General features: G+C 37.6%; 3 protein-coding genes across 3 annotated transcripts in view; 2 read left to right on the forward strand and 1 right to left on the reverse strand.

Moving 5' to 3' along the window:
• Window positions 1-7,939, forward strand: part of LOC142167335 (uncharacterized) — a 31,172-nt gene extending 23,233 nt beyond the window's left edge. Inside the window, exon 9 of the mRNA XM_075227497.1 lies at window positions 7,531-7,939. Coding sequence (XP_075083598.1) covers window positions 7,531-7,939 — 409 coding nt within the window. The remainder of the gene's footprint in view (window positions 1-7,530) is intronic.
• Window positions 7,940-12,510: 4,571 nt separating this feature from the next.
• On the reverse strand, window positions 12,511-13,182 carry LOC142167336 (uncharacterized). Its single transcript, XM_075227498.1, has one exon. The coding sequence runs from the start codon at window positions 13,180-13,182 to the stop codon at window positions 12,511-12,513; it is 672 nt and encodes a 223-aa protein (XP_075083599.1).
• Window positions 13,183-13,646: 464 nt separating this feature from the next.
• LOC142167337 (uncharacterized) lies at window positions 13,647-14,261 on the forward strand. The gene has a single exon (XM_075227499.1). It carries the CDS (start codon window positions 13,647-13,649, stop codon window positions 14,259-14,261), a length of 615 nt encoding a protein of 204 aa, XP_075083600.1.
• The last annotated feature ends 130 nt before the right edge of the window (window positions 14,262-14,391 follow it).

Genomic DNA, 14,391 nt, shown 5'->3' on the forward strand with positions numbered 1-14,391 from the left:
TACGAATCCTATACATATGACACCTCGGGTCCAAATTATCAATCACCTTCGCACGGCAAAGACCTCGTGCCACAGTAGAAGTCACACTCGCACGGCAAAGTCCTCGTGCCATAGTATAAGTAATACTCGCACGGCAAAGACCTCGTGCCTGACCAAATACCACAACCGAATGGCAAAGACCTCGTGCCTCGACAAATACAACAACTTCATGACAAAGACCTCATGCCACCACGTATATCGTATCCGTGCTAATTACCACTAAAATGTTCAAGAGATTTTCTTTCAAGAGCCAAATAAAGTAAAGAATAATAGCAATTTCCTTTTTATAAAATGGAATTGTGACGTTAGTAACAACTCCACAGAATATGAGTTGACCATTCCACGTAGGTGAATTTACCAAACCTAGTAAGTGTCAAGACTAATCTCGGTAGAGTAGTGGCGAGGTTCATGTCAAGACACTCACGAATCAAATAACATGTGCAGAATATCAGAATAAAGCTAACGATGAAAAGAAAAATAAATATACAACAACAAAAGTGTAATCATGTGATAAAACAACAAAATATTTAATGAACAGATAAAATACAAGTCAAAGAAATTAAGGTAAAACAATGACTGTTCCAATCATTAAATCGTTCGGACACAAGATTTACAACAAGAATTACGCTGAGGTACTAGACCTCATATGCAAAAATCACAAGTCATAAATTACGAATCATATACATATGACACCTCGTGTCCAAATTATCAATCATCTTCGCACGGCAAAGACCTCATGCCACAGTAGAAGTCACACTCGCACAGTAAAGTCCTCGTGCCACACTATAAGTCACACTCACACGACAAAGACCACGTGCCTGAAGAAATACCACAACCGCATGCCAAAGACCTCGTACCTCAGCAAATACAACAACTGCGCAATAAAGACCTTATGCCACCACGTATATCGTACCCGTGCTAATTACCAATAAAATGTTCAAGAAAATTTCTATCAAGAGCCAAATAAAGTAAAGCATAATAGCAATTTCCTTTTTACAAAATGGAGTTTTTACGTTAGTAACAACTAACAACTCCACATAATATCAGATAAGCATTCCATGTAAGTGAATTTACCTAACCTAGTAAGTCCAAGACTAATCTCGGTAGAGTAGTGGCGAGGTTCATGTCAAGACACACACTAATCAAATAACATGTGCAGAATATCACAATAAAGCTAACAACGGAAAGCAAAATAAATTTACAACAACAAAGAGTAATCATGTGATAAAACAACAAAATAATTAATCAATGCATAGATAAAATACAAGTGAAAGAAATTAAGGTAAAACAAAGACTGTTCCAATAATTAAATTGTTCCGATACAAGATTTACAACAAGAATCACCCAGAGGTACCAGACCTCGCAATCAAAAATCACAAGTCACAAATTAAGAATCCTATACATATGACACCTCGTGTCCAAATTATCAATCACCTTCGCACGACAAAGACCTCATACCACAGTAAAAGTCACACACGTACGGCAAAGTCCTCGTGCCACAGTATAAGTAATACTTGCACGGCAAAGACCTCGTGCCTGACCAAATACCACAACCGAATGGCAAAGACCTCGTGCCTCGACAAATACAACAACTTCACGACAGAGACCTCATGCCACCACGTATATCGTATCCGTGCTAATTACCAATAAAATGTTCAAGAAATGTTCTTTCAAGAGCCAAGTAAAGTAAAGCATAATAGCAATTTCCTTTTTATAAAATGGAATTGTCACGTTAGTAACAACTCCACAGAATATGAGATGACCATTCCACGTAGGTGAATTTACCAAACCTAGTAAGTATCAAGACTAATCTCGGTAGAGTAATGGCGAGGTTCATGTCAAGACACTCACTAATCAAATAACATGTGCAGAATATCACAATAAAGCTAACAACGAAAAGAAAAATAAATATACAACAACGAAGAGTAATCATGTGATAAAACAACAAAATATTCAATGCACAGATAAAATACAAATGAAAGAAATTAAGGTAAAACAATGGCTGTTCCAATCATTAAATCGTTCGGACACAGGATTTACAACAAGAATCACCCTAAGGTACTAGACCTCATAAGCAAAAATCACAAGTCACAAATTACGAATCCTATACATATGACACTTCGTGTCCAAATTATCAATCACCTTCGCATGACAAAGACCTCGTGCCACATTAGAAGTCACACTCGCACGGCAAAGTCCTCGTGCCACACTATAAGTCACACTCGCACGACAAAGACCACGTGCTTGAAGAAATGCCACAACTGGATGGCGAAGACCTCGTGCCTCAGCAAATACAACAACTGCACGACAAAGACCTTATGCCACCACGTATATCGTATCTGTGCTAATTACCAATAAAATGTTCAAGAAAATTTATATCAAGAGCCAAATAAAGTAAAGCATAATAGCAATTTCCTTTTTACAAAATGGAGTTGTTACGTTAGTAACAACTAACAACTCCACAGAATATGAGATAAGCATTCCGTGTAGGTGAATTTACCTAACCTAGTAAGTCCAAGACTAATCTCGGTAGAGTAGTGGCGAGGTTCATGTCAAGACACTCACTAATCAAATAACATGTGCAGAATATCACAATAAAGCTAACAACGGAAAGCAAAATAAATTTACAACAACAAAGAGTAATCATGTGATAAAACAACAAAATAATCAATGCATAGATAAAATACAAGTGAAAGAAATTTATGTAAAACAATGACTGTTCCAATAATTAAATTGTTCAGACACAAGATTTACAGAAAAAATCACCCTGAGGTACCAGACCTCGTAATCAAAAATCACAAGTCACAAATTACGAATCCTATACATATCACACCTCGTGTCCAAATTATCAATCACCTTCGTACGGCAAAGACCTCGTGCCACAGTATAAGTCACACTCGCACGGCAAAGTCCTCGTGCCATAGTATAAGTAATACTCACACGGCAAAGACCTCGTGCCTCAACAACTACCACAACCGAATGACAAAGATCTCGTGCGTCAACAAATACAACAACTTCACGACAAAGACCTCATGCCACCACGTATATCGTATCCGTGCTAATTACCAATAAAATGTTCAAGAAATGTTCTTTCAAGAGCCAAATAAAGTAAAGCATAATAGCAATTTCCTTTTTATAAAATGGAATTGTGACGTTAGTAACAACTCTACAGAATATGAGATGACCATTCCACGTAGGTGAATTTACCAAACCTAGTAAGTATCAAGACTAATCTCGGTATAGTAGTGGCGAGGTTCATGTCAAGATACTCACTAATCAAATGACATGTGCAGAATATCACAATAAAGCTAACAACGAAAAGAAAAATAAATATACAACAACAAAGAGTAATCATGTGATAAAACAACAAAATATTCAATGCACAGATAAAATACAAATGAAAGAAATTAAGGTAAAACAATGACTGTTCCAATCATTAAATCGTTCGGACACAAGATTTACAACAAGAATCACCCTGGGGTACTAGACCTCATAAGCAAAAATCACAAGTCACAATTTACGAATCCTATACATATGACACTTCGTGTCCAAATTATCAATCACCTTTGCACGACAAAGACCTCGTGCCACATTAGAAGTCACTCTCACACGGCAAAGTCCTCGTGCCACACTATAAGTCACACTCGCACGACAAAGACCACGTGCCTGAAGAAATACCACAACCGCATGGCAAAGACCTCGTGCCTCAACAAATACAACAACTGCACGAAAGAGACCTTATGCCACCACGTATATCGTATCCGTGCTAATTACCAATAAAATGTTCAAGAAAATTTCTATCAAGAGCCAAATAAAGTAAAGCATAATAGCAATTTCCTTTTTACAAAATGGAGTTGTTACGTTAGTAATAACTAATAACTCCACAGAATATGAGATAAGCATTCCATGTAGGTGAATTTACCTAACCTGGTAAGTCCAAGACTAATCTCGGTAGAGTAGTGGCGAGGTTCATGTCAAGACACTCACTAATCAAATAACATGTGCAGAATATCACAATAAAGCTAACAACGGAAAGCAAAATAAATTTTCAACAACAAAGAGTAATCATGTGATAAAACAACAAAATAATCAATGCATAGATAAAATACAAGTGAAAGAAATTAAGGTAAAACAATGACTGTTCCAATAATTAAATTGTTCCGACACAAGATTTACAAAAAAAATCACCTTGAGGTACCAGACCTCGTAATCAAAAATCACAAGTCACAAATTACGAATCCTATACATATGACACCTCGTGTCCAAATTATCAATCACCTTTGCACGGCAAAGACCTCGTGCCACAGTATAAGTCACACTCGCACGGCAAAGTCCTCGTGCCATAGTATAAGTAATACTCACACGGCAAAGATCTCGTGCCTCACCAAATACCACAACCGAATGGCAAAGACCTCGTGCCTCAACAAATACAACAACTTCACGACAAAGACCTCATGCCACTACGTATATCGTATCCGTGCTAATTACCAATAAAATGTTCAAGAAATATTGTTTCAAGAGCCAAATAAAGTAAAGCATAATAGCAATTTGCTTTTTATAAAATGGAATTGTGACGTTAGTAACAACTCCACAGAATATGATATGACCATTCCACGTAGGTGAATTTACCAAACCTAGTAAGTATCAACACTAATCTCGGTAGAGTAGTGGCACGAAAAATTAAAAGTCATGATGGATTCCTGTTTTATGGTCCTAAAATACCATAAAATAAAGAACAATCATGAAAAAGTAATGACTATTGCTCGTTAGGTCTTTTTTATGGGCCCACTAAATTTTAGGCGATTCGGAGCCCGTCGGCTAGATTCATGAAGATTTTGTAGACATTTGCACAGGAAAATTGGAAATCATCTTAAATTCCTCTTTTATGGCCATAAAACGGTAAAATACGAGGAACGACCATGGAGAAACAATGAGTATTATTCATTAGGTCATTTCTGATTGGCCCACACAATTTTAGGTGATTCCGTACCCGTCGTCAGAATTCATGAAGATGGCGTGAACATTAGCACACAAATAATCAGAAATCGTGCCGAATTCCTTTTTTATGGCCTTAAAACGCTAAAAATGTGGAACGATCATAGAGAAATAATGAATGTTTCTTATTGCATCTTTTTTGATGGGCACACAAAAATATTAGGCAATTCATAGCCCATCGCCCGAATTCATGATGATGGCGTGGACATTGCATATGAAAAATTAAAAATCCCTGAATTCCTATTTTATTGCCCTATAACTCTAAAAATTAAGGTATGGTCAGGGAGAAACTATGAATATTGTTCATTAGGCTGTTTGTGATAGACCCACAAAATTTTATCCGATTCAGAGCCCGTCGCAAAAATTAATGAAGGTGCATGGATATTAGCTCACGAAAAATATAAAATCGTCTTGAATTCCTATTTTATGGCCCTAAAACAACAAAAAATGAGGAACATTCATGGTGAAGTGATGGCTATTATTTATTATTTCATTTCATATGGACCCATAAATGTTTAGGCGATTTAGAGCCCCTCGCCCGAATTCATGAAAACGATCCAGGGTTATGGGCTATCGAACATTCCTATTGTATTTTTTAATTAAATTGACTAACTAATTTATTTAGCTTATTGGTTGACTGGGTTAATATTTCTCATAAGAATCTGCCGAGTTCTTACTCGCCTATTCAAGCTAACCTAACGCCTATATGTCTATGGAATTAGAACTAATAAGAATGCATTTATAATTCATGTACATTAACCAAGCAAGGCAATTAGGTATATGTCTATCCTAACCGCGAATTTGTTCCCCAATGCTCGGGTTCAAGAACTTGTTCTACTTAATCCTATATGCAATCTAGAATTCCCACTTTGGAGTTCAATTCTAGATTCGTAGATAGTATTTAATTTGTGATCAAGCAATCAAATAATTAAGCGTATGATTGAGTAAATAAACCAATATGATAAATCAAGAAAGCAAAACCAATATCCGAATAACAATAGTCATGAAAGAACCACAACCCTAGAACATGAAGTTTAGCTCTACATAGACATGGTATCCAATCAACAAATCAAACAAAGAAACATAAAAATTAATAAGTTTGGTAGAAGAAATATGAAACCCGGTCTCCACGACGGCTCTGTGCTCTCCCTGTGTCAAAAGTTGCTCTCAAAAATGTCCCCCCTTTCAAAATATGTTTAAACCCCCTTTTATATGAATTGGGAGTGTGTAGAGCCGAAATAACCAAGTCCCATGCGAAATAATTCTAGTCCCTGATTCGAGCGTCCAGGGAAGCGCTAAGCTAGCCCTGTCGGAATCCAATGAGTTTTCACGCTCAACTTAGGCGATCATTCAATTGTTGGCTTCCTAACTCAATTCCTTTACCTTGTATATTGTTGTCTCCACTTGGGGGGATAAACACCAAAGGGTGTCCCCCCCTTTGTCTTCTTCCTCTATTAGTTTATCTCTTTTCTTTTGCTTCAATATTTTACTCAATTTTGCCTTAAATCTCTGCATCTTCACATCGTTTTATTCCTACACAGTTAAATTATAATATTAAGCATAAAAAATATAATTAATACTCAAAAGATGATTAAAATTACAAGAACGTAAGGCAATAATAGTTAAATATATGTATATTTTGGCTGAACATCACCACCCCACACTTAAACGTTACTCGTTCTCTAGTCAACTAACAATTCACATTATTCTTGAGCACTTTATATTTATACATTTGAGGTACACTACATCAAAGAACATGGTTGATAGCAACAATTAAACAGTAGCATATGAAATCACTTACACTTGCCTTTACTTATGTCATTCTTAAAAGATATTCACAACAAAGACAACGTGCTCATAACAATTCAAGCCTCAAAACCGACTCAATGTCACAATGCATTCAAGGCTTGAATACTCAACATCACAGAGAAGCCTAATAACGTTACCTATTCTCTTGCAACCATGTGCCCTCACAACAAAATCAAAGAGAGTAAGTAGAATCCACACATTCGAATCTCGTGATCAAATATTCTTTAAGGACTCACATATATCAAAGAAAATCTATCACTCTCACAAAGAAGTCGCATGCAATCAGCACCATAGGCTTACCCTTAATGTAAATCTCTACTAATGTAGGCTCGGTCGATCTAAAATCAATTAGGACTTTTTCATGGTTGTAATACCGGCTAAGGGACGGGTAGGATATATTTTAGGAATAGTGACTCACCCTCCTAAGCACTTTAACACATCACATAACCACCTTAAGCGTATTTCTTCAACACCACTTTATTTTCACAAACAATATCACCCCCAAAAACGTTCCATTCTTCTTTAAGCACTACTTTAATTCATATCCACCAGCAAGAACAAGACAACAATTTATTCATCTATATTTTTCCTTTTTTCCAGTTTTTTCTCTTTGTTTTTTCAACTTTTCTTTTTCTTTAAAAAGAGAAATATATATTTTAATTATTTACATCTCAACATTTTGTACAGTATTGAAGTGGCGGAGCTTCGTAGCGTAAATTGGCTTGACATTTATGGAAAGATAGAGACAAAAGATCTTATTCAAATGACTAGTTATGCAGTATATTTAGTGTTCAAGTTAACAGATAACCCTCGTGGACTTGAACGATCCATTGCATCGCTAAGATTTGTGAAGGAGGTGGCAAAGGACGCAGGCATTGAGGGTACCACTGTTTTCATCTCGAAGAAAAAGGAATTACCAGGAGAACTTGGCCGGTTTCCACATCTTCGAAGCGATGGCTGGTTAGAAATCAAGCTTGGTGAGTTTTTCAACAACTTAGGAGAGGATGGTGAAGTCGAAATGAGGTTGATGGAAATCAATAACGCCACTTCGAAATCTGGCATCATTGTTAAGGGCTTCGACATTCGTCCAAATTAATTGGATAGATCTCTAGCCTTTCTATTCTGCATGTTGTTGTGTTTGTCTTTTCAGATTTTCTAATAAAATCTCTGTCTATGATAAGAGTGAGCGTGTTGTAAGTGTATGTGATCTTATATATGATCTATCCTTTTTACTAGTTAGGTTGGTGTACGGCCTTGGATCAATAAAAAGTAAGGAAAAAAAAATACTCCCTCCGTTTTAATTTATGTGAACCCATTTGACTCGGCACGGAGTTTAAGAAAAGAGAGAAGACTTTTGAACTTGTGGTGTAGAATGAAGCACATATATTTTATGCGGCTATAAATCATTGCATAAATGTAAATTCTTTCCAAATAAGAAAAGAGGTCATTCTTTTTGGCACGGACTAAAAAGAAAATAAGTTCACATAAATTAAAACAGAGGGAGTATATATATATATATATATATATATATATATATATATATATATATATATATATATATAACAAAAGAGAAAAGGAATTTACTTGTCGGAAGACTTTATGGAAAAAGAGGAGAACGAGGAGAGGAGAACTTGTCGGAAACCACAGAATCTGACTTCGAGGTTAGGATCGGAAGAAAGAGGAGAACGAACGGAATTTACTCACCCACTCTGATACCATGTTAGAAGCTCAGACTGAGCTCATGCAAAAGGTTTCAATGGAGAAACCCTAGCTTATACAGTAAAGAGAAAAGAAAAAAGGAGATTGTGCAAATTGAAATGTTTCATTACTCATCCGTAACCTCTTATTCCAGCAATACAAGTATTTATACTTGTGTTACAATGTGTCTATATTTACAAAGGTAATGATGGCTAAAGAATAGAAGGGCTAAGTTGCTATATCTGTGTATTATTATGTGGGCCGTTGGGATATCAGTGGGCCTGGTCTGAGGGAGTCCAAACTTAAGGCCCAACCTGCTTAACACCCCCCCCCCCAAAAGCTTGGGGGTGATAACACTCTAAGCTTGCCTAGTAGATGATTGTGAGAGAGGTCTGTAAGGGGCTTGGTCATGATATCGGCTAGTTGATCAACACTTGCAACATAATGAAGGGAGACCAAATCAGAAGTAACACTGTCACGCACATAATGGAAGTCAATCTCGATGTGTTTTGTGTGCTCATGAAAGACTGGGTTCTTAGCAATGTGTAGAGCAACCTGGTTGTCACAAAAAACAGGAACATAATAAGTAATAGAAACACCAAAATCAACAAGTAATCTATTTAACCATGACACCTCAACAACTGCTTGTTGAAGGACTCTATATTCAGCCTCAGCAGAGGATAGTGATACAGTTTGTTGCTTCTTGCTCTTCCAGGAAATATGGCAGCCACCAAGAGTGATAAAATAACTAGAGATAGACTTCCTGGACATGGCACAAGCTGCCCAGGCTGTATCAGAATAAGCCTTGAGAGTAAAGTCAGCATCAGGGGAGAGGAGAATACCCATAGCTGGGGCAGCAGAGAAGTATCTTAGAACATGGATAGAAGCAAGCATGTGAGGGACTTGAGGAGCTTGGAGGAATTGACTGAGATGTTGTACTGAGAAAGCAATGTTAGGTCTTGTGTGTTGTAGAAAATTAAGTTTGCCAACTATCCTCCTATAAGTACTAGGATCAGATAGTGGCTCCCCCATATCAGTTGAGAGTTTGACAGAACCATCAAGAGGAGTGACCACAGAGGAAATATTCTGGCAATGAAACTCTAAAAGTAAATCAGATGTAATTTTGTGTTGAGTCATATGAAAACCAGTATCAACTTTAGTGACTTCCAGGCCCAAAAAATAGTGAATAGAGCCAAGGTCCTTGATTTTGAACTGAGCATCAAGGAAAGCCTTGACATTATCCAGCTCAGAAACATCATCACCAGCTAGAATGTAGCCTCTACTGAGCAAGGCCTCAGACAGCTTAGAAAACCACTGTCTAGAGGCCTGCTTGAGGTCATATAGAGACTTCCCTACCTTGCATACCAATGAGGAAGATGAAGAGGAAGATGTAGAAGAAAGGTGCAAACCAGGAGGGATCTTCATATAAACTTGTTCATGGAAATCACCATGTAAAAAGGCATTGTTGACATCTAGTTGATAAACAGTCCAATTCCTTAAAGAAGCAATGGTAAGAAGGCACTTAATAGTGGTGAATTTGACCACAGGGGAAAAAGTCTCATTGTAATCAATGCCTTCTTTTTGAGTGTCACCCCTTATCACTAATTTGGTCTTGTACCTTTCAATGGAACCATCGGACCTTTGTTTGATCCTGTAGACCCATTTACAAGGTATAGGCTTCTTGTGAGGGGGAAGGGGAACAATGTCCCAAGTGTGATTTGCATCTAAAGCTTGAAATTCCTTTAGCATGGCCTCCTTTCAAGCAGGGTGAGATGCATCCTGTTGATAAAACAGGGGCTCATGCATGTGCAAAACAGAGGAAGAAACCTTAGAAGCTAGAGAAGCAGGAGCCTTGAGAGCAAGAGATGGACAAACATAATCCCTTAAATGGGGTGGAGGATTTCTGATACTAGAGGATTGTCTGATAGGAGAGAAGCATGAGGAGCAGGGGGGATAACAGGTGGAGAAGGAGAAGGAAGATCAGTGATAAAGGGAGGAGAATGAGAAAAAACAGGATGAAGGGAAATGGAAGGAGGAGGTTTGTTAGGTAAATCTACAAAAGGAGTAGGAGAAGAAGGAAAAATTTTTGAAGAAGGAGGTGAATAAGGAAATACATGCTCATGAAATACAACATCCCTAGAGTAGAGGATAGCATGAGTGGAAAGATTTAGCAACTTGTAACCTTTCTTGCCACAGGGATAGGCAAGAAACATACAAGGCAGTGCTCTTGTCTGAAACTTGTCTCTTCCAGATTTGGGTGTGGTGGCATATCATAAGCATCCAAAAGATCTAAGATGATCATAGTGAGGGGGATGACCATGAAATTTTTCATAGGGGGATATGTTGTTGAGAACATTGGAGGGAAATCTATTGATGAGGTATGTGGCTGTGAGAACACATTCACCCCAATACTTGGTAGGTAAATGTGATTAGAAAAGTAAAGCTCTAGAAGTTTTTAAGAGGTGTTTGTGCTTTCTTTCCATAACGCCATTCTATTGAGGAGTGTGTGGAATGGTAGTTTAGTGTAGTATACCTTGAGCAGTGAAGAAAGATTTGGACTCAGAACTAGTTCCTAGTTCAAAAGCATTATCAGACCTGAAAGATTGGACTGAAGTGTAAAATTTAGTTTGAACCATAGAGGTGAAAGCTTTTAGAACAAAAAAGCATTGCTTTTAGAAGAGAGTAGGTGTGTCCAATTTACCCTAGTGTAATCATCTACTAGAGCTAGAAAATATTTAAAACCATTATATGTTGGGGTGTGATAGGGGCCCCAAATATCAATGTGAACCAACTAAAAAGGTGATGAAGAGTGAATGGTATTGTCAGGGAAGGGAAGTCTTTGTTGTCTAGCCATGGGACAAACAGGACATATGAAATGCTGTTTGGAAGAGATTTTATCAGAAATGAAAGAAATGTATTTCATCCTATTATAAGGCATGTGACCCATTCTTTGATGCCAAAAATAGTCTGTTTTATTGATGTGAGTGTGTGAATTACAACAGGGACTTAGGGGAATGGGATCATTAACAGAAGTAGAACTAGAACATGTAAAAACAGTAGAATTAGAAACATTAGATGGTGAAGGTAAAACACAAGAAAGAGATTGAACATCATCAGCAAGATGGAGGAAATAGACCCCATTATCAACTATACCAATTTCCAGTGGCCTCTTCAGAGAAGGGCCCTGTAAAAAATATTTAGAAATGGTAAGAACTGCATAACAGTTAAACTGTAAAAGGAGATGGTAAATGGAAATTAAATTGAATTGGAAAGAGGGAACAAGAAGAACATTGTGAAGAATTATGTCAGATCTAAGGTGTAGAGAACCAGTGGAGATAACTTTCACTTTGTATCCATTTGGTAAAATTATCAAGTAAGGTCTAGCTAGTGGAGTTAAATTGTGAAGTAAATGTTTGTGAGAGGTCATGTGATTAGTGGCCCCTGAGTCTAAGATCCAAGTGTCTATGGTGAATTGAGATGATGCACAAGCATGAAAGTCCACAGAGTTAACTACAGAACTATAGAACAAACCTGCAAAATTGGCATAAGCAGTGTTTTCTCCAAAAGACAGGTTATTGTTGCTGGCCCCAGGGTAGATATGAGATTCTTGCAATAAATTCAGAAGGTGTTGATATTGTTCTTGAGTGAAGCCTTGTGAAGAAATTTCAGGAGTTGTGGGACCTTGGGGAGAAGCTGATAGAAGTCCAGAGGAAGAACCATCAGCATGCACATAAGAGGCTGATCTTTTGTTCTTGTTGAACTTGAAATCAGGGGGGAATCCATGAGTTTGTAGCACTTTTTAATAGTGTGTCCAGGTTTCTTACAGTATTTGAAAGATACAGACTGATTAGGTCTCTTTGTCTCAAATTGAATTCTCTGATTGAAAGACCTCTGACCATTGTTAGGTGCAACAGAGGCAGAAAAAGAGACAGAATCAGCAGAAAAAACTAGAGAAGGTGCTTTCTCTCTTTATTTTTCATCATGCTGCAGAATAGAGTAGGCTTTGCTGACAGTTGGGAGAGGGGCCATCATAAGAATGCTGATCTTGACTTTGGAGTATGAATCATTTAGCCCAACAAGGAACCAGAATAGTTTGAGTTCCTCTAGGAATTTAGGAAGGGCTCCACATGAGCAAATATGTCCGACATAAGTTGTGTTCATCGCATCCCAAAGACTGCGTAGTCTGGTGAAATATGAATCTATGTCTGATGTTCCTTGGGAGATAGAACCAATCTCCCTTTGGATTTGAATGAATTTTGACCCATTTGATTGACCAAACCTCTCATTTATATCCAACCATATTTCTCTAGCAGTGTCATACCCTAAGACACTGGTAGCCATTTCTCTAGACAAAGAATTTGTGATCCAAGAAATCACCATATCGTTACACCTTTCCCAATAGGGATAATAAGGAGAATCCTCGGTAGGTTTATCATGACGGCCATTAATTAGCTCTAATTTGTTTTTGGTAGAAAGAGATACAAGCATGCTCTTCCTCCAAGCCACAAAACCAGTACCATCAAAAGGAAGGGAGACTAAATGAGCACCGGGACTATCAGAAGGATGCACATAGAAAGGATGTGAAAAATCTAAGGTGAAAGTTGGAAAACCCTCTGATGAATTAACTTTGTCAATAGCCATAAGCAAAACTCAAATTGTAATATCACAATCACGGAAATAAAAGGCTATAAGACTAAGATTGATGGAAAATACAAAATAATTGAAGCTTGAAGGAGATAATACCGGTTTTGCTTTAACAAATTCAAATCAGCAGCAAAACTCTTGACGAGTTAACGAAATGAACAGTAGAAGAAATCCTCAGCTACTATTTCACCATAGATGGCAGCAGATACTTTGGAATCTCATCAGTGAATGAACCTTCTTCGGAAGTTAGGGTTTCTTCGAACTTGTCGGAAACCACATAATCTGACTTCTAGGTTAGGATCGAAAAAAAGAGGAGAACGAACGGAGTTTACTCACCCGCTCTGATACCATGTTAGAAGCTTAGACTGAGATCATGCAAAAGGTTTCAATAGAGGAAACCCTAGCTTATGCAGTAAAGAGAAAAGAAGGGACTCATTCATAGATATAGAAGGAGGTTGAATATGGAGACTGCTTATACAAATATTAATGGGCAAATATGGTTGTTCTTCGATGCAATGGTGGAATGGGAATTAGTGGAGGATACTGAGCAACATGTGACTATGAGAGTGTTTCACCATGACCTGGGGCAGCACATGATGATGACATTTGTTTATGCAAAATGTTCAGCAAAGGAGAGGTTGGAATTGTGGGATCACTTGTATTTCTTAGCAAGTGATATGGAATTACCATGGTTGGTAGGAGGGGATTTCAATGTGGTATTGCATGAAGATGAGAAAATAGGGGGACTTCCAGTACACCCTCCTGAATATGAGGATTATGCATTTTGTGTAAACTCTTGTGGTTTGTTTGAGCAATGGTACAAAGGAAGTCCATTTACATGGTGGAATGGGAGATCTAATGCTGAGTGTATATTCAAGAGATTGGATAGGATTTTTGTGAATTTGCCATTTCAGAACATGTTGCCAACTATTGAAGTTGAGCATCTAATAAGAACTGGATTAGATCATGCACCATTGCTAATGACATGTGGGGAGAAGACAACCAATTTTGTCAAGCCTTTCAGGTTCTTGAACTTTTGGACAAAGCATGCTACATTTATGGATGTGGTGAGGTAGAATTGGGAAGCTGATTTCATAGGGGATCCATTTTTGATGTTCAAGCAGAATATCATGAGGGTGAAGGAAGCACTTTCAAAATGGAGTAGGGAAACATTTCGTGATATCTTCAAGCAATTGGCTATTTTGG

Source organism: Nicotiana tabacum, chromosome 12 (assembly GCF_000715075.1).
Source record: "Nicotiana tabacum cultivar K326 chromosome 12, ASM71507v2, whole genome shotgun sequence".
Taxonomy (NCBI): domain Eukaryota; kingdom Viridiplantae; phylum Streptophyta; class Magnoliopsida; order Solanales; family Solanaceae; genus Nicotiana; species Nicotiana tabacum.

Coding starts and splice junctions, on each gene's coding strand:
- LOC142167337 (XM_075227499.1), top strand. CDS start 13,647: ATGGAGACTGCTTATACAAATATTAATGGGCAAATATGGTTGTTCTTC.
- LOC142167336 (XM_075227498.1), bottom strand. CDS start 13,182: ATGGCTATTGACAAAGTTAATTCATCAGAGGGTTTTCCAACTTTCACC.